Raw genomic sequence first — 20,490 nt, 5'->3', positions numbered from 1 at the left:
AAATCCTCGTGGATTCCAGGACATGGCTGGACAGATACTTGTTTGTTCTTGAGTAAAAAGTGTCAGTATTCACAAAATAACTATTTAAAAATTGCCTTTTGTAGTTATGGAGTGTTGCTGTGGGAACTGCTTACAGGAGAAGTTCCTTATCGAGGCATTGATGGACTTGCTGTGGCTTATGGAGTTGCTGTCAATAAGCTTACCTTGCCCATTCCATCCACCTGTCCTGAACCATTTGCAAAACTAATGAAAGGTATCTATGTTGTTTCTTCCTATCTATTTAAATAATTAGGTTTTGGGGGTATTTATCCTTTTCAAAACACAAATGTTTTGTTTTTCTTTTCACAGCCATCCAGTGAATGTGTTTCAGGGCAAGTCATGTTGTATTACAGTATACCACATAACTTCTGTAGTGTTGACTGAGGACATTTTTTCACTTTATTACTGTTTTTACAGATTTCCTTTTGCATTCAAATTGCGTTAATTTTCATAACGTAGAGGACGTGCTACAGAGCAAAACAAAATTAAGACTAAAATCCCAAGAGGAAGAACCACAAATGCCATTTTTCCCTCTTCATTTCTTCCTGAGTGCCAAAAATGTTTCTGAAATTCTCTAGAGAGAAATAAACATCGCTAATGTCTATTTCCTTGTGTGCAATGAATTTCTTTACCTTTTAGTTAGGTAAGAACCCCTTCTACGTAGTACTGTTAGTTATGCTGTTTCAAATTCTAAAGATAGAGGTGAAAAAAATCTGACCTTCATATAAAATGACTCCAGTGAATACAGGTAGGTAAATGTCACTTTTGTAAATGGGAATGGATCTAGGCAACCATTGTGGATAATGGGAACGCACTAGAACTTGAAATACAGTAGCAAGTAACTTGAAATTCATGTATTTCTTCAAAAAGTTCTATGTATTGTTAAAAACTGATGGGATTCTGATAAATTCTAGAATGCTGGGAGCAGGATCCTCATATCCGACCATCGTTTGCCTTAATTCTTGAACAGCTTACTGCCATTGAGGGGGCAGTTATGACTGAAATGCCTCAAGAATCTTTCCATTCCATGCAAGATGACTGGAAATTGGAGATTCAGCAGATATTCAATGAATTGAGGACCAAGGAAAAAGTAGGTTGATTTTTCCATTTCCAAGGCAGTGAAGGAAGGATACGTGTGTATGCAAATTTACATGATGTAGCAGTTTTGAACTTTTGAATTGTATCTTGTCAAGATAATACTAGAAACTTGCTTTAGTAGCTGAGGTACACTTGAGACAATAAGGTACATGAAGGGGGGGATTTACTTGTGAGTTAAATATCAAACGCGTTGTAAATTTAGTTGCCTGATTTTGTTGGTAGATGTACTGTTGTTCATAAACTCCATTAAAGTGTTTCAGGTCACTATTTTAAGACATTGCTGTAACTGTCTTGCAACAAGCTTACTTTAAAAACAGGGACTGCTATTACTGGTGTTCTCAATTTCAGACGACGTTGCTTTTCCCATTAACTAAAACAAATAAAGAGTTCTGAATGCCAAAACTATAGTTAGGCTTTTTCAATTGGGGCTGAAATGCTAAGTTTGACTGGAAGCGTAAAATTATTGTAGTAACAGAGGGCTGTCATGGCTCATTCAAGGAATTCAGACAATTGAAAGCATATAATATCAATATCTTTTTAATGAGGTAGTTCTGGAAATCTTGCCAGGTATTAATAAGATCAGTTAGGTCAAACTTATGCTCATGAATCAGTAAATCCATTTTCTCTTGCTTGCTATTCAGGTTCCTATCACTGATCTTCTTTCCATATTCTCATGTGATGTATTTGTGCCAAATGAGCACTCACTGTGAATTCTCTTTTTCTGTCACTGAGTTTTTTTAACATGTTTTTAATCACCACTGGATTTATATTTTCCTCTAGAAAACCTAGAGAGGTTGCTGGTTGGAATAGGCCAGGTGTCCTTGTGTGTCCCTTTTAGAAATACTTCTAACAGAAGGCCCAATATGTAATATGTTTTTTGATATCTGTTATTACCTTTCATAAAGTAGTAATAGATAAGAAGAGAATTGAGATGCAGCGACTTGTAGAGAAATCTTAATCAAAGATTTAGTCACTTTAAAAATATTTGACAGAAACAAAAACCAAACCCACATCTCACAAATCATTGTCAGTAGCCTCAGACCCTCACCTGTTACTGTTTCTCATCAAACTTTGCTCATGCCTGTTTGTGGACTATTGGCTGGTGATGGGTGAGACTTTATGGACCTACTGTAATATCGCTATACGTGGTATTGGAATTTATTGCCACTAAGGTTGTAGTATCCTCAATAATAATGCTACATGCTTGGCTATCTACCTTTTCTTCCACCCTCCGGTTTCCCTTCTTCCAGTTCAGTTTCCAGAACTTGGCAAGTTTTGTCTGTATAGTGACCCCTGCCTGCAATGGGCATACAAATTGCTAGAGCTGAGCTACGTAACTGTCAGATCTCTTCCTTTCCCGATGGGTGATCATCCCTTTGCAAAGAGTACAGGCTTTCCATTTTGCTTGCTGTGGGGTCCGCAGCCCCTACGTTCACTTCCTGGAACTTGCCATAGGCCCTAGCTCTCTCTTTTTTCCCCTCCAACAACTGCTCAAACATACCTCTTCTGCTGTTTACTTTGGGAGCAATTGTAACAAGAACAGGCATACCCATTCAGGTGTGTGTGTGTGTTTTGGAGGCATCAGTCCACTCTAAGGAGATTTTCTAGCAAAGAAAATCTCACTGGCTAAATTGAGCTGAGAAGAAGATAAGTTGGTGCAGAGCTTTGTGAGAAGTCCTTTTTTTGATGTGTGTGTGTGTGTGTGTGTAAAAGTGAATTCTGCTTAATTAAGGGAGGAAAAGATAAAATGAAACCAATTTCTCGTATACCAAAGTAAATGCATCTCCAAAGGCATCAGCCCTAATTAGGTAAACTTGTTGAAGAATGAAAACATGTAACTTTGACTTAGAAAAGGCTTTCATGTGTTCATGTATATTTAATTTGGCACGTTACCAATTTTACTGAGCCGTGCTAGAGAGAAAGTTGTCTGTAAAGTATTTATATAATTAAAAATAATAAAAAACCCTGCGTAGTCTCTCATGCCCTCCGAAAGAGGCACTTCTGTAGCTGGAGGAATTTCCTCAAGGGCTTGCTGTAAATGAGTGATGGTGACACCCACTCCAAGGAAAGATCACAGCCTTCTTTTGATGAACATTGTTGAGCAACTCAAGTATAGAATTCTTTCCTAGCTTCCTTATAATGGGTGTTTCAATTGTAGAGTGATGTAGAAGCATTGCATAACTAATTTCAGTAACTCTTTTTTTAATGAGTTTATTTGGAAAAGAGTAAATACTTAGACTGTTGATGAGGAAACATTATTACATCATCTAGACTGTCTTCCTTTTCAATATGGGCCCCCAATTTTTGCCTAGTTACTGAGCCTTATGTAACCTGGAATTGAGGACAATAAGAGGTGGATAATCAATAGTGTCTCCTAATATTTCATTATGATAAACATCTTCTCTCTTTAAACTCTAAAGTACTTTTATTCTAAATTTGAGTTCATGTGTCTTTTGCTTCCAGCACTTGTTTTAGTTTTGTAATTTTTGACTGGATAGGAAAAGGAGGAGACACATGTGGATTTGCAATATTTCCTTTTAAATGAAGTGCTTAAATATCTTGTTTAAAAAAAAAAAAAAAGCAACCCCTTCCCCCGACCTTATTTGCTGATATGAAGACAGACTCCTTTGAATTACCAAGATGTGTTCCCAAAATGTGTATGTTAAGCTGACTGGATTAAAATATATATGTATTTTTAAAAAATCATTGGAAGAAGCTCACTTTAATAAACCGTATGAAATGTGTCAATCATTTTAATTAAATTTGAAAACAGTAATAAGCAGTGTGTATATTTTCTACTAAAGGTGTAAAGAAAAAGGAGCAGGTAATTGTCATTGACTAAACACAAAGAACCAGAGTTTGATTTAGCGCTAATCTGTCTTTTGACATCCATAGTCGTTTTGGCAAGAACAGAGAGAGGCTTTTCCCTTCTTCCAAAATATCCAACTAGTATAGTTCATAAACTTATTCGTGAGCAAGTGGGAGTTGAAAGAGCAGAGCATTTGTTTTATGCTTCCAATTTATGAATAACAGCTCAGTATGAGATAAGGAATTTGGCTGGTTTATGACCTGGATGTATACTGATGACCAGAAGTAGTCAATCTGCTCTAAGAATAACAACTATAACAGTGAGGGAGCAAATGAGGTTTTGAAGTGGGGGAAGGGATGTTTATATATCCTGAACTCTTCAAGTAGCTTAATTTTAAAAGTTATTTTTGTACTTCTAATTGAATTTCAATTTCTATTCAGATAAAGTTTACGCAATCGTACCTAAAAATGAAAAATTATCTAGCAAGAGAAATGTACAGTATTAGTCGCATTCTAGCTCCTCCTTTTCCTATTTCCTCTTGTATTTACAGTACTGACTGCAGTGCTTCTGAATAAGTCTGTTTTGTTTGTAATATGTCCCATAGTGTGCTGGCACGTCTATTTATATTTGAGAAACCTTTTAACACATTTTAAAAGTTGAGGATTTAGATCATTTTAAGGTGTTAGGTTTACAGCTGCTTAACCCTTGGGTTTTATATCCGTACACTGAAAAATTAACTAACTTCTTCACTAAAGTTTCTCCTTCCCCAAAGTAAAAAGCAGAAAAAACAGCCTGTTCTGTGGGTTTGGTTGTTGGAAAGTCAGTTTGGTGTAATTCAGCGTCTAGTAGCTGACTGATGTTATACAGATATCTGCTAGACTTTGCTTAAGAAACAGTTGTATTCTATCTGATGACTTGTTTTTTCCTATTACACTAATCCACATTAATTGTAGTACTATTCTAGATAGAGAAGTGCTACCTAATACATGCCTGCAAACAGGAAAGGTTGGGAGACTTGAAATAAACACATTCACTTGTGTGTTGGTGAAGACAGTCCATAGGAGCTATCTAACAGCAGCCTTTGTGCTATATAAATAGTCTCTGATGCGAAGGACTTCCTGCCTAACAGAAAATGTCCCCTAAGCTGTTAATCTGTGATTAGATATGTCCCCATTGCCAGTGCTTACTTAGTGACTAAAGTTAAATGGCTAGAAGGAAATCTGTGTAATGTTTGTGTAGAGAATACAGGAGCTCTTTGGCTGACACAGAAAGGAGGCCTGTCAGAATGTTGTATGCGCATGTTAAATGTATATAGTGCATCATAGAAATAGATAAGGGAGTGCGACTTACTGCTTATCCCATAATACAACTCTTCCCATTATTATTTAGTTTCATTTGTGCAAATCTTATTTTCAGGAGCTGCGATCACGAGAAGAGGAGTTGACAAGGGCAGCTCTTCAGCAAAAATGTCAAGAAGAATTACTCAAGCGCCGTGAGCAACAGTTAGCAGAACGTGAGATCGATGTACTGGAGCGTGAGCTGAATATCATGATATTCCAGTTAAATCAAGAGAAACCAAATGTAAAGAAGAGGAAGGGCAAATTTAAAAGAAGCCGTTTAAAACTTAAAGATGGACATAGAATAAGTTTGCCTTCAGGTTTGAGGTTTTTTTTTTTTTTTGGCTCACAATATATATTATTAATTAAATGTTCAGGCTTAAATTCCATGGTTAAAATGTTCAGTACTGGCTACCATTTTAAGTCATTGCTAGGGACTTCTAACGTAATAATGCAATGGATATGGTAAGAGTTACATAGCTGCATTTTTTTCTCTATATATCATATTTTGTGGATTAGTCTTCATTTAAGTTGGAAGGCTCTTTCACCTGAAACAGAAATCCATTTTATCTGAAGAGAAGGGTTCCTAGGTTGGAAACAAAGAGGTTTGGGACTGGTTTGAAGTTCTAATGTCTGCTACCTCTATTTTTGTGCAGATAGAGAAGTACCTTTTATCTCTGCCCAGAATTTTCTAATAGGATCAAATATTAATGCTGTTTGCCCTAAACTTGCACATATGTAACGAAAAACAACACTTTACAATGGCTGGAAGCGTAGGCGTAATGGGTCCAAATCTCATGTTCATTGCAGTCACAAATACTATGCAGGAGTTGAGATCTTTGGTGCCCTACTTCTTGGAAGAAAACACTAATAGCATTCTGTGTCATTTCAGACTACAAATGTAGCAGAATTTGAACGTGATAGCATTTAATTCCTCCCATTAAAATCCTGCCTTTGCAAAGCAGGTTTGTGTTTGTAGAGAGAGGATTGGTCGGCTTTAGTGTCCTTGTTTTAGTGGAACTTTATTAATGCTGTCACTAGATGGCGCTATGGAAACTCAAGGGTTACGGAAACAATTGGTAAGCCTTCCCGAGGGTGTTAACATCCCGTGGTTGATGGGTTTTCTTTCAGTGCTTTCTAGGTGAAGTCTCAGCTTATTACTAATGCAGTGAGACCTTAATACTGCACTAACAAAATTCCAACCAAATCATAGCTATCTGAGCACTGGAAAGAGGCAAAGAAAGCGCTAATATTCAGGGTACTGTTTCAGTGCTAGTAAGATAAGTTTTTTTGTTGTTGTTTTTTGGGTTTTTTTTTTTTTTACTTAAAAAAAAATTGCAAAAGCAGTCATGCTGCAGCCTCGCAGATAAACATGTTAACCTCCTCAAAACTTATTTTCAGATATTAGTCTATGCTGCATCACAAGCTTTAAATTAAATGTTTGGTCTTTTGTTTCCTGGATCTGCCAATGTTTAGCTTGAAAAAGTGATAAAATCAATAATTTTATCTGGAATACCTCTTAGCTCTGTATTTTCAAGAACTATCCAGATGAACTTGTCCTTCTGAAAACTCTGCTGTGAGATAGCATACAATCTAATTGCACTGTTGATGGGGGTTAGAGAAGCATATATTCAAATTTAATTACAAAAACTTTTCCTACATTCCGGTATTTATTATTTATCTTTTTTTTACTGCGTCGATATAAGTGTCTGTAATGCTATAGTTCAGTACCTTGTTTTTCTGACACTTTGATAGATTTTACTTCTTCATTAGTGCTATTTTTTACGTTATATATGAAATACAGGTTAAAAAAAAAAACGCCAGATCTGATTGGCAGGAAGACTGCTATTCCCTGACTATTTAGTGTAAAAGTATAGCACATCTATGTAAGTGTATGATGTTACACTGTAACATCAGTGTAAGCACAATCATGTCTAAGCCTTTGCCTGAAGATCATTTTGAAATGATCTGAAATTAAATTGTGAAGTGCTGGTTGAATATTGATTGATTTGAGATGAAGTGTTACTGTATCTGTTTAGCCTTTCCTTTGCCCTGTGACAACCAACGGGATTGAATATTGGAATGCAATGTGAACATGCCTCAGTTTGGCTCCGGTGGGACAACCTAGCTGCTTTTTTTGGTGTTACTGTAAACATGCAGCATCTATGAAGCTGTGAAATCATGCCAGTTTGACTCGCAATCTAAATTGATTATTACATTAATGATCTGCATGTGTGAATGTTGTTAATATAAAGATCTCTTGCACTTTCAAGTCTTATTCATTATATAGCTTTAGCTGGTTTAAGAAACAGAACCATATACTCTTCTGAATGTTCTTTATTTAGAATGTTAAAACTATCTTGTTTTACTCTCTCTCATAGATTTCCAGCACAAAATAACAGTGCAGGCATCCCCCAATCTGGATAAGAGGAGGAGTTTAAACAGTAACAGCTCTAGTCCCTCCAGTAGCCCCACAATAATTCCTCGTCTTCGAGCTATACAGTGTAAGTCTCTACCATTTCAGTTTGTTTAGTAGAGATTATGTTCGTTCTGTATAGATTCACTGAAACACTGGTAGTATCAAATTCCAGACAGATTTCTATCTGATTTCCAGGCTCCTTAATTTATTCCTTCAAGCAACAAGTTGCAAAAGTTAAGAGGGATAATCTTGCTGAAATGTTAATTACTTTTCAGTAATTATTTCAAAATTATTGGGAGTATATTAAATCATATCTTTCCTTAATAACTTCAGGAAGTCATACGTAAAATGATGTGGATAAAGTAGTGAAGAATTAAAATTTATAATGGTAAAAGGTAAAGCATCAAGTTTAGGACCCCTGTAAGATGAAAAATGAGTTTTTGTTAGGTATTAGGGTTGACAAATGAGCTGTAGACTGCTAGAAAGAGTCAGAGAATGAGGCAGTGATATAAGCTGGAAAGATGGAAGAATCAACCAGCAACTGAGCTTGCTCAGAACAAAAGAGAAGCAGTTAGTAAGCAAGTACAAAACCAGAAGGAAATAAAGTCAGTTTGCTTTGGGGTTTTTGTTTTTTTTTTGTTTCTTTCCCCTGTTTGCAAATTGGGCATACACTAGCAGGTCTGCATTATTCCATGTATAGTGATGCCAGAAGGGAAAATGTGTTTATGCTAGTGGAGTGGAGGTAGCATTTATGAATATGGAAGAAAACTAATTGTATTGTTACAGCAAAGCCCATATTCATATCTGGGAACGATGCATGTAAATATGGGGAAAAAAGTTCCTACAGGTTTCACTGCTTGCTTTTCTGCTGTCTGATCTTCTGTGCAAAATGGATTGTTCGGTTATCCATGTTCAGGATGTCATGCTACAAGGGATGAAAAACCCAAATGCTACTCTCTGTGAAATCAGTGGAACCTGTTCCAGCGGATCGCTAGTGTATGATAACCGTCCTCTGGTGCAAGAGTAGTCCTCCTCTGAAGACAGTTACTTCAGAATCTGGCCTGTATCTTAGAGAATGTGAATAAGGAGAGGGGAAAATCAAGAGTGCAGGGTTTCTTTCTGCATACTGTTCTGTAGCTGATTTAAGGAGTTTTGGAACCATCCTGAAACTTTGTTTAACACTTGATAGAAACAAGTTCTTTCATCTCCTTTGCAGTATCTCTGCTTTATGAAATCCTTTTCGTTCATTAGTGACTAAAGGTGAAGCAGTGTCTTTTTAGGCAATTGTAACTCAAGTATTTGTTTGAACTGTAATTGATACAGTTCCGTGGACCAAGACCATTACTACTTGTACGTTGTGGGTAAAAGAGAGAGTTAGACCAACCCTGTCTTGCTTTTCTTAATTGAAACTTGAGATCAAAGGAAAATTATAAAAGGAAAATCTTTTGCAGAATGTTAGCTCATACAGTAGCCGTGTTGATAGCGCCCCCTCCCCGACACACGCATACCCTGTTGTGACTGCGTGGTTTGTCTTTTGTTTGTTTTTTACTTCAGAGAAGAAACAAATAGCTCTCATTTTCCTTTCTCAAATATCGTAGTTACAAATAAATAAGACTGTCTTCTTTTGTCTTTGGTTCTCCATTGCTCTGTATGGAAATACTTGGAAGTGAAGCAAGTGTCAGGTATCGGCAGGATTCTAAAAAAAATTGAGAATTTTTTTTTTATTTCTACGTAAACCGTAGCTGTGGCACTCTAAATACTTGCATGTGTGCTAAGTTCCAACTGAATGGTATCTTTCTTTGAGCAGGCATTTGAATTTGTAGGATTAAAACATACAGGACAACAGAAAGGCTGTTCTTTAAAAGAATTATTCTTCTGTTTTTGAGTTTGGATCCCTAGGCTTGACCTAAAAGCTTATCAGATCTCTCAGGCATATCTAGCTGAAACAGTTTAGCTTCCACACCCATCTACACCTGTGTAAAATAAATTCTCTTTCCCACAGTAATGTTTTATCTTGATTTAACTTCAAAGTGTCTTTGTTTCAAGAAGAGTTACTCAAATATATGTGATGTGAACCAGCATACCGAACAATTGGTTACTTGATCACTTCACTTTGCCGTGAGTGGTTCTAACTTCCAAATCTAAATGTTTTTCAAAATAAAAAAAAATTCTAGTTAGTTGTAAATCTTGTCCTAAAACCTAATTCAGCTGGTTTTGAAGGCTGTTTGAAAGCTGTCTTAAAGGTAGGAAACTAGTAAGATGCACTGCATAGGTCCTGGAACTGTTTGGAATATGGGAGTGTGAAGAAGGCAAGCAGTGTGTTGTACTACAAAGCAAGCTGCACTGGTCAGAAGGTGTATGGTGAGGGAGGAGGAGAGTGCTGTGCAGTGTAGGAATGGCAAGACAGTTGACACGTAGAACAATTACGTCATTTATCATGTTGTTAACAAGCCAAGTTGTTTTTCTGTTCTATCTTCCCGTCATAGTTGTAACCATGCTAAGTTGATAGCAAACTAGTTCTCCAGTTCGCTGATCGCATGCAAGCATCCACTGGCCTGAGTCTGTTCCTAGAAAGAGTACCCGATAAACCCTACAGTAAAAACTCTCTCTCAAAAGATGCTTTGTGCCTTTCTGGGTCTGGCTTTTATGTCCCAAAGCTAAAAGTATAAGAAGGGAAACAGTTCCCTTTCTGAAACCAGCTTGACTAAGATCTCTATTACATTCTTTTAATTTTTCTTCAGTGATTTCCAAAACAGATACACACACAGCTAATGGCCGAAGAAACAGTGTATATGTGTACCAGCAAGATGTAGATATCACAAGTGAATATGAACTTCCCAGTGGGGTTATGAAAAAAGGCAAGACTTCCTTATGTTTCAAGGGTGCTGGTTCTTTTTAATTTAATAGTTGAGCTGAAGTGACAGACTAAGCATTTAATGAAGAACAGACACTTTAAAAATATAATTTGTTTTGATGTAATGAAAAAGAATATATTAATCATTGTCAGAACTGGAGTATGCTGTTTAATTTGATGCAGTTGTTCCATAGCATATACTTTCTTCATCAGAATTTAAGTGCTCAGTCTAACTCACTTGTCTAAATTATTAAATGTAAGATTAAGGTTAAAGTAAGCATGGAAAATAAGATCGTTGTGCTGCTTTGTCTTTAATTTGGGTCTCTTGTCAGCTCACAAATTATTTTTCTTGCTTGCCAGTCTTTTTGGATCAGTGCAGTTTGGGTGGTGGTTCTTATTGTAAGGGAAAATAGTCTCAACTTGTGTTTACTTAATTCAACTTTGTTTGTGTACTGTGTCAGAATGGTCTTGCATTGGAGAAGGCTGCTCTGTCAAAAATATTTTGTCTTTAGAAGTAGCTTTTTTTTCTTTAAATCTGATTTCTAGTAACTTCAGATGAAAGCAACAGAACTTGGGGAAGAAGCACAACTTGCCACCAGGAAGAGTTTGAAGATGTGAAGAGAAGTTTTAAAAAGAGAGGTTGTACGTGGGGACCAAGTTCAGTTCAAACAAAGGATCATGCAGATTGTAAGGACAAGTATGTCTGCTACATTTCATTCATTTGATAATACTAAACGTTCTTTGTAATTGAATCACTAACCTAGTTAGTGAGGGAGAGAAGTTTTGCAGCCTCTGTAGGTATAGCTAAGACCCCTCAGTCCTGCCCGTTTGTTAATTTAGGAACTACTGTTAATGAGGAACAGCTCCCCTACATAGACTTGAGGATAAAATGCTTACTTATCTTCAGGTTTCTGGGGCTCTATCTATTACTCTTTATCTCTGGTTTTTGAGACTCAGAACTTACAGGGATGCTGAACTGCAAAGACGTACAAGATATTCATAGCCTGTCATTCTTGGTCTTCCTCAAACTGAGTTGAGGAACTGCAAGCATGGCCCCCAGTGGGAACTTGCAGTACTTTTAAGCAAGACTGACTGACTTTGCATACATGAAGCGCAATGCACAGAAGAAATATCATTCACACTGACAAACGCAGGGTGAAAAAGTTCTGAAAATCAGTTGAAAAACGTTACTTTCAGATTATTTTTTCTGATTGCTAGAAACAAAAGGTTAGCAGTTTTCTGAAGCAAGAGATCCTTTTCCGTGTCTTTTCTAGCATATGTAATTCTAACGGGGTTTTTTTTGAGAGAGAGATATCCGCTAATTTACTTGTGGCATTAGTTGGTTCCAGACCACCTATTTAAACTGGCTTAGATGATATTTTTGTTTGCTTGAAAGTCACTGTGTTTAATAGATTTCCCCTGTTCATAGTATTTCTTTGAGACAGTGAACCAGGTCCAGGTTTTCCACCAACTTTTGCTCTTCAAGAAGTAGTTAAGGCCAATTTTTCATTGATTGCCTTTTTAGGCCATTATGTTCCGAGTTTTCCGTCTTAGAATGGACGCCTGATCAAAAGGCACCTATCAATATATAATTGTATGATTCTGCAATATGCCATATACAACATTTCTTACCCTTGGAAAGCTATGCTGTTTTAAGTTATATGCTGCATGTTCATGTTTTAAAAAGAAAGATGTTTTAGTAATTTTCTATCAAAGCATACATAAGCATGATATCCTCTGTAACATCGAAATAATCATCGTTATTTCAGAATAAGACCCCTTTCAGATGGCAGCAACCCTTGGTCAACCCTTTTAATGAAAAATCAGAAGGGTGTTCCTTTAGCTTCACTATTTGCGGACCAAGGTAAGACTACTTTTGAAAAAGTGAAAGTTGTCGTTTAATGGTACTAAGTCTCCTTCTAGCATTATAAATGGCATTGCTCAAGTTTCTCAAGGGTAGTACAAACCTTGTAAATGCTGTCCTGCTACGGATACTTTTCCTCTGTAAAAACAAAATGGAACAAAAATTTATTTATAAAAAACTATAAATGTTAAAATCCTTACCTTTTCATCATTAGCATTTAAGAAAATTATGTGGTGCGTGACCCGTGCTACAAACAGATTTTTCCAAGTTTTTGACACAAAGGCTGATCTTTGTATAAGGTCTGGCAGGCACAGCATTTTAGTTTCTTTTGCAAATAAATATTTAAATTAGTAATTTGCTTAACATTTAAATAATCATTAATGACTTTTATTGTCAGTGGGTTCTGCATAAGCCTAATATATTCCCAGATATTAGTTCTGTTTTTCAAATGGGACTTCCTCTCACAATTTTGGAGGAGGAGGAAAAAAAAAATTTAGATTCCAAATATTAAAGTTGTCTAGGCAACTTTTCAGGATTGTCAGGTACGTTTTTATGTATACTGCTAGGGTGTAAATCAAGGCTTCATAAATAGCAGTTTTATAGATTTATTAGCCCATATGTACGGAGAAGAGCCTACAAATGTATGTGTTTACATTTTAAATATTGAAATAATTATTCTGTAGTGTTCACTAGTTTGCAGTAGAATAACATGTTTAAGTCAAAACTACACCTTCCATTTTATTTGTCGTTACATGGGAAACATCAAGTTCACTCTTCACTCCAGACCTCTATTACCCAATGAATTAATTGGAAAAATTTCTAGCAACTCATTGGATTTTGGAATATAGCTTAATTGAAAGTATTGTAAAGAATGTATTACAGATACTCTCTGGTAGTGTCTGTATATTATATTACTTAACTGTAATCCATACACAGAAGTATTTCTCTTGTTGTTTGAAAAGCACTACCTTTAAAAAACAAATCCTGAGATTTCACAGCAAACAAAAACACAGTATCTGCTTTTCAGTTGTGCTGAGTAAATAAAAATTGGAAGATGCTTTGTGCTTTCCCACAAATAGAGACCAGTCTTTCAGATCTGGGAGGAAGGAGGGAGAGAGCCACCAGCTTTGTTTACAGTTAGCTTATGTATTCTGGAAGATAGATCTGCAGGTTGCTTCTATTAGATTCTGCTTTTGAGTTGCTAAAAAGATGAAATTGTAGCAAAGTAGTGTTTTTACTGTTTTAAACACTATCAAGAGTACAAGAAAAGGATTAGGTTAAGAGCGTTTCTGAATTTTTCAGTATGCGTGTCTTAGCTTCTTGAATGCATTCAGAAGGGGGCATATAGTATATCTCAAGATTAATACATGAGCAAGTAAGCAGAAATCCTAGTGTACCTGGGTAGACATGCAATAGCAAATAGCTTCTTTGCAATCTTAAAGTACATTGTAATGCTTTATAGGTGCCTATACTGATAAGAGACCTCTCCCTGAAGGTTTGGAGACTAAAAGACCAAAGCCAATTAAGCTGCCGAATCAGGCCTACATTAATCTACCTCTATGGAAGGATGATCAGGGAGAGAATACAGTAGAACATGAAAGCTTTGAAGAAGGGACCTCTGTTAGTTCTACAAATAGTACTCCTCAAATGACACCTACAAACAGTCTGAGCAGAACACTGCAGAAGAAGAAGACTGATTCAGTGCTGTATGGGTGTGCAGTTCTTCTTGCATCTGTTGCCCTAGGCTTAGATATTAGAGAGCTGAACAAATCACAAGGTCCAGATGAACTCTTGCTAAAGGATGAGAAGAAGAAGCGTGATGGACTATTTCAACGTGCTTCAAAATTTCGCAGGAGTGCCAGTCCTACAAGGTTGCAGTCCAAGAAGGAGGAAACAAGTAGCCCATCCCTAAATCCAGCTGCAAATACTGTGAATCTTCTTTCTATGCCTTCCATTTCCACAAAATGCCTACTTCAGTCTGACAATGAAGATGCTTTTGTAAGCACTGTGCTTGGTGATTGCGATCCGTGTAGTTCCACTGATGAATTTCTATCCAAAACTTCTGAAAGTAAGAGAGAACGGTGGTTACGGCTGGATCCTAATACATTTTCTACACCGTTAAAGAATCAACCTTTTAGTCTTTGCCTGAAACAAGAATCTGAAAATGTACCAAATGATTCTTTCTCGAAGTTAAGTGTGTTAAGTCACAGACGAACCTTATCAGATGGGAACAATTTTCAGACCACAGGTGAGTAGTTAAGAACTTCAATTGTAGGGTTTTTTACTATGGAAATGGAAGATCTAGAGGAACTAACTGTTCACTTGTTAGCCTCTAAGATCTTTGCTGCATTGTCACATGAGTTAGCTGAGCCACCATAACTGTATGTGGGTAAGTCCTCTGTTTCTGAACCCTGAATAAGCTGCACTTGGAGTAGTAGCCTGTTACAAAGAGAATATGGGAAAGTTCATTTTAAATAGATATTGATTTTTCTCAGGTATTGCAAAAATAGGTTTCATGAGTCTTTTCAAGCAGTTCATGTCAGCGAGAACCTGCTTTTTTGTGAAGCATATAACAATGGCGTTATCAATGAAATAAATTAAAACTACATTGTCAGCTGAATGCATTGGGTGGCTTGTTGACTTCAGGAGCCTGAGAGAAACATACGTTTGTTTCATATAGTTTGATAATTCATATACGTGAGGGAATTAGCATCATTTTAGCCTGTCCATTTATTAACTCATAGAAAAACAGGTCTGGTGAGTTTTGATTTGCTTGCCTGACCCAGGAGTTATGTCACATGCTCCACAAGTCTTTAAGTTAAGCTATTGCTAAAAATTGGAGCTGAAAAAAATGCTCTTTAAATCTGATTTCCATGTAAATGGATATGTTCATGATTAATGACTCTGCAAAGAACAGACGTTCTAAATTTTGATACTGGTGTTCTAGAGCAGCTTAAATGTAATATTAAATGTGATATTTACATGTAATATTCTTTATTCTCTATGCATATGTTACCATTCATAATATCTTACAATTATTTGAATAATTTGTCAGATTTGTTGGGCTTTATCCCAGTATTAATATTCATCTAATTACTGAGTGGTTTATGCTCTCTATCTTTTGTAACAATGAAAAATAAACTGTCATGCTCTCTAGCAGAGAGAGTATAGATGCAGAAGAGTTATTTGAGTAGTGATGATCCTCTCTTAGGAGATTCCCCACAAATGAGTATGTGGGTTTTTTTTTTTTACTTTTTGGATGAAAATATCATTAACATTCATGGTAATCTGCTTTTATAGATGGCAAAGAAATCCAAAAGCTACACGATTTAAGGCATGTCTCTTTTTTTTTGGTCTTTCCTTTCCCCTAGCTAATGGATTTGCTTCAACTAACGATGTCTCCAAGCTACCAGTGCTGTCGGTTACTGGAACTCTACATTCTCCACCTGCTCAGCAAAGAAGCAATCACATTGGTATTTCATCTGAAAAACAAAGAGCTGTCAATATCATATCAAGGCCTCGACCTTCTTCTGTTAGAAGTAAAATTGATGCATGGCAGATTCTTCCACGTATTATTAAACCAAACTCTAAAGACCCAGAATATTTAGAGGGCAATATAGGTCCAAATGTTAACTCCTTACCAGATACTGAGGAAAGAACTAACTGCCACGTTCCTTCGTTACTTGATGTTGATGTAGAAGGTCAAAATAGAGACTGTACTGTGCCTTTGTGTAGAATGAAGAGCAAAGCTTGTCGACCGTCTATATACGAACTGGAGAGAGAGTTTCTGTCTTGAGTGCCTTTCATTTTAGAAACATTTGCTTTTTAAAGGAGAACAAAACCTAAAATTCCTGTCCATCTAATGCTTCATGCTGCTGTTTTCTAATGTACTGTGACATATAGTACCAAAATTATTAAAACGGGCAGCTAGTTAAGAAAGTGTAATAGGTGCCTTCTTAAAATGTTCCTTGGAATCCCAGCTAGTAATTCTAAAAGCACAATACTAGAAAAACAGTATTCTAGATGAATTTGCCAAGCGTATTTTAAATGACTAAAATAACATGCCTGCTTCCCTTCAGAGTATCATATATATTTTTTTCTTTTGGTTTGGCTTTTTTTGCTAGAACATTAACTTTTGCACACTGCAAAACCAAATGGCATACAGTAACGCTGTGTTCAGTCAGGGAGAGTTTTGCGTAACAAGCAGTTGTCTAAGCCAGCCTCTTTATGCCCTGTAGAATTGGGGAGGGAGTACGGGGGATTAAGATGCCAGTACAGAAGTGCTCTTTTCACTCCACACTGAGTAGCTGGTTACTTTTTGTCATTTCATGCTGAAATTGGTTAAGGACCAGCAATTGAATTTGCAGTCTTTGCCCTTGGTTTTTGGGAGAGCTTTCAACTGTGTGCATTAGCTTCTCCAAAACATTATACTGCCTATATAAACACATAGGTTTTGGCCACAATATCAATTTCAGAGGAGAAACTATACTATGGTGATTGGATAAAGGTATTTGACATACTTTCTCATGTGCAACAACATTCCTTGTAGGTATAGATACACTGGAACATAAATATATGTACTCTATTTTTTTGAAGACTACAGTGTTTGCACTGAAAGGAATATTCTCAGTTAGATTTTTTTTGTTTGTGGTGGAGGGGTTTGCCTTTTTGTTTCATTTTCTTTTGTTTTAAACTCTGTTTTTGCACCTTGCATTGAGGGAGGGCTTTAAGGGTGAATGTTTTTTGTTTTTTAAGTGAGCCAACAATGCATTTAACTGCATTCAAATTTTAGAACTGCAAACATTTAATATTAACTTTTTCTCTATAACTTGTACAGCTTTTCTTCCTGAAGTTGCTACTGAGTGTCTGGTTATTCATATTTAGGAATTAAAGGACAAAACCCAATGCACTTGACTGTTTTTCAGGGATTGGAAAGGTTCCAGAAAATTCCAAGTAGTTAATTGTGGGAGAAGGGACATTTAACCTTGACAAAATTAATAGTTTATTTTTTTTAACAGTATGCCTACCTAATTAAGTGATTAAATAAAACCAAATATATAGTATACTTTGTCTGATTAAAGTATTACCAGAATTAGAGACATCCCTTAAGTTCCGGTATTTAAACTAGTAATTTTTCATAGCATTTGGCACTTAAATTGTCTTCTTAAATAAAACCGTATAATGTTAGAATAAAATTTTACATTCCCATCAGAACGGTGTTTTGTTAAAAGCTTTGTTTTAAATGCTTTTTCTCCTTTGCTCTGGGGTCTTGGGAGTTCAGTTGTTAAGTGGAACACGCAATTGCTTAAAGCTTCAAAGCCAAGGGATCAAAAAAGAAAGTTTCTGTTCTAAGACTGTTATGCAGTACATTGGTTACCTTGACAATGACAGATAATTAGACGTACAAAATCACGAAATCTTTATCACACAGAACAGAAGACAGAAAAAATGCAACTTCCCAGCTCTCAAAGTGGAAATGAAAAAGGATTTCCTCAAAGTATTACTTTTACCAGAAGACACAACCACTAGCTTTCTGTAAAAGCTAAATGACTGCATGGCAGGCTATAACTTTTTGTTCAGACCTGTTTTTACTTCAGTAATCCAAGTTAATTGTCAACACGATTCAGGTTGCGTACTATGTTCTTTGACTTTTCTTTAAATTTAAATTTCATCTGAACACTTTAGATTATCTCTATTCTGATTTAAATACGATGGGATCTCATAAAATGTAGTCAATTATGTAATGCACATGGATGAAATTTTAAGTACAGTTTGATAGCAGATTTATCTTTAAGGCTTAATTAAAAATTTGGAGCATTATGCATATTTCAACTCTTTTAGGATCAATTATTCCTAAGTAATATTGACAGAAATTGAGTGGATTGTATTACAGTTTCTGAAGAAAGTATCTCTGTGTGACCTTCTACAGGAAAATCTCAGGTGCTGTAGTAATTTTGTCTTGTAAACTTCGGTTCTGTACTTCTAAGGTTTATATCATTATGAATGTTGAATTTTGCACCCTATGTTTTGTAATCAGTAGTATGAACATAAAAAGCCCTTGTGGGCTATCAGTGCTCATCATTTCTTTTGTAATTAAAAGAAGATTTTTGTTGACGTTCAGTGGATAATTTTACTTTGAAGTGGTACATATATGCTATGACCAGCCCAGTGCATTATAGCTAATTTAGAAGTATGTACTCCACCTCTCATTCTGAGAGAGTTTAGGTAAGCCATCTCAAACATTTTTCTTTATGATACAGTCTCTTTTAAGCTATAGTCTGTAGTCCTTTAGCATTGTTTTGCATAGTTTAGAATTGTAGGCCAGTCTTCACTGAAATTGAAAAATTGGTAAAAATCACGGTTTCACAATCTATATTTCACTTTTCACTGGAGAAACCCTTTATAAAAGGTATGGTAATCTGGTATGCATTAAGTGATCTGTCTTGCTAAAAGATATATTTATTTCAATGTAGGTTAATAGTCTGACCAGATAAATAATAACTTATGTTGATTGTCTTAGCAGAAAACTGAAGGTGCTTACGCTACAAAGATTAAGATAAACACTTGACATACTGTTTTACAAAACCTGATGATTTAAATGTTTTTTTTTTTATTTAAAAAATAAAGAAATGTTTTGTAGCTACTGTATTGCAAAGTGACCTGGGTGTTCTTGAAAAAGATATTTTAATACTTTCTCGAACTGTACAAAGGAGTCTTCCAGGGAATAACTAGGAACTGTGGACAGTCTGTTACTGGAACATTAGAATGTATTGTTGCTCTAAGATTAATTATCCAGTATGGTAATGTGAACGTTCCTACAATTTGTTGCAATCAATGTGGGCAGAAACATTATGATATAAGCTTGTTCCTTCTGTTGTGTCACTATAATATTTCTCTTCATGCTTTTACAATGGTGGCTGGATCTGTTAAAGGAGGTAAACAGTGGCAGTAAATAAATTTTGCATCTGATTCAGCATCAAGAATACAGCTATTCAGTATTTTAGTTTTCTGAGACACATGAAGCCAGGATTTTCCTTGTAATACTTTCTAACACCTTCTTTTGTGAACTTCTCTCTTCCTTTCCCCTCATCATGCTGCCGGCTTATTAGCCCCTCTTTGAGTAGGGAGATGGGGAAGTATCCACTTTTACAGTAGCCACAGGCAAGATGCAATAAAGGCCCTAATGGTACAGTGGAATTCAAAGCCTAATCTTACAAAGACGTGTCTAATCTTATAAAGACATGTCTGCATGGAGCATTCAGTGAGACTAGTTAGATAACAAATATTCATGTGGCTAGTAAATGTCAGTATTGAGCCCAGATGTAATATTAAAATAAACTGCCTTTGCAGCTTACCATTTGATAGAGGATGTTGTAATGCAATATTAAGATCTGCATACAAGGATGTGACAGTGGAAAAGACCCCATCTCTCGCTAGTCAGCTCACTTTTTACTAAAATAATTAGTCTGATTACTATAGTTAATGCAATGTGAGGCATTAATAAAACTGTAGTTATCTAGTACATTTTTTTTGATGTAGGTTTAAGGATACTGAAGACTGCAATTTTTAAATAAAAAGATTTTTAAATTAGGCAAGAGAGTCCTTGCAAGTTTGTAATGGATTTATTCCTGAACACAAGTGTAAATGAGCGAACCAAATTTGAATCACCATCTCAATACTGTTAGAAATCCAGGATCCTCTACTGTTTATCTGGCTAATAGAATAGCTTTTTTGACCAGAAGAGATACTGCTTCTAATTTGCTGGAGGATAGATCTGCAGAACTTTGTGAGTAGAATAGACTTACTTCTCTACTTAAGCAAGTTGTAGTTGATACCATCTCATATTTTATTCATGGCATGTGAAATATTTTTCCTAAATGATTTAGTAGCTATTCTTCCATTACTTTCCAAGGCTTTCTTTTCCATTTCAAACAGAAAAGGTCTAATGGCTATTCTCAAGTCTAGACTTTTGTGCAGTACTTTAGTAGCTGAGATTTGGTATTAGGATGGCCAAGTTCAGCGCTTCTTAAATTTAACGCTTATATCTGTTCAAAATCTTTGGAGTTTGCT

General features: G+C 36.0%; 1 protein-coding gene across 4 annotated transcripts in view; it reads left to right on the top strand.

The window, feature by feature from the left end:
* MAP3K21 (mitogen-activated protein kinase kinase kinase 21) overlaps positions 1–19,068 on the top strand; it is a 43,830-nt gene extending 24,762 nt beyond the window's left edge. The window contains exons 3-11 of one of the 4 annotated variants that reach the window (XM_068939006.1): positions 105–253; positions 954–1,129; positions 5,363–5,603; positions 7,665–7,787; positions 10,444–10,560; positions 11,103–11,253; positions 12,326–12,420; positions 13,916–14,668; positions 15,792–19,068. In XM_068939006.1, the coding sequence (XP_068795107.1) occupies positions 105–253; positions 954–1,129; positions 5,363–5,603; positions 7,665–7,787; positions 10,444–10,560; positions 11,103–11,253; positions 12,326–12,420; positions 13,916–14,668; positions 15,792–16,216 (2,230 nt within the window). In that variant the 3' untranslated portion in view covers positions 16,217–19,068. Of the gene's footprint in view, positions 1–104; positions 254–953; positions 1,130–5,362; positions 5,604–7,664; positions 7,788–10,443; positions 10,561–11,102; positions 11,254–12,325; positions 12,421–13,882; positions 14,669–15,791 lie in introns of all 4 variants that reach the window. The other 3 variants (XM_068939005.1, XM_068939008.1, XM_068939007.1) reach the window with 3 other exon arrangements.
* The last annotated feature ends 1,422 nt before the right edge of the window (positions 19,069–20,490 follow it).

The sequence above is a fragment of the Struthio camelus genome, chromosome 3 (genome assembly GCF_040807025.1).
Source record: "Struthio camelus isolate bStrCam1 chromosome 3, bStrCam1.hap1, whole genome shotgun sequence".
In the NCBI taxonomy this organism is placed as follows: Eukaryota; Metazoa; Chordata; class Aves; order Struthioniformes; family Struthionidae; genus Struthio; species Struthio camelus.
This window is presented reverse-complemented; position numbering and strand designations above follow the sequence as displayed.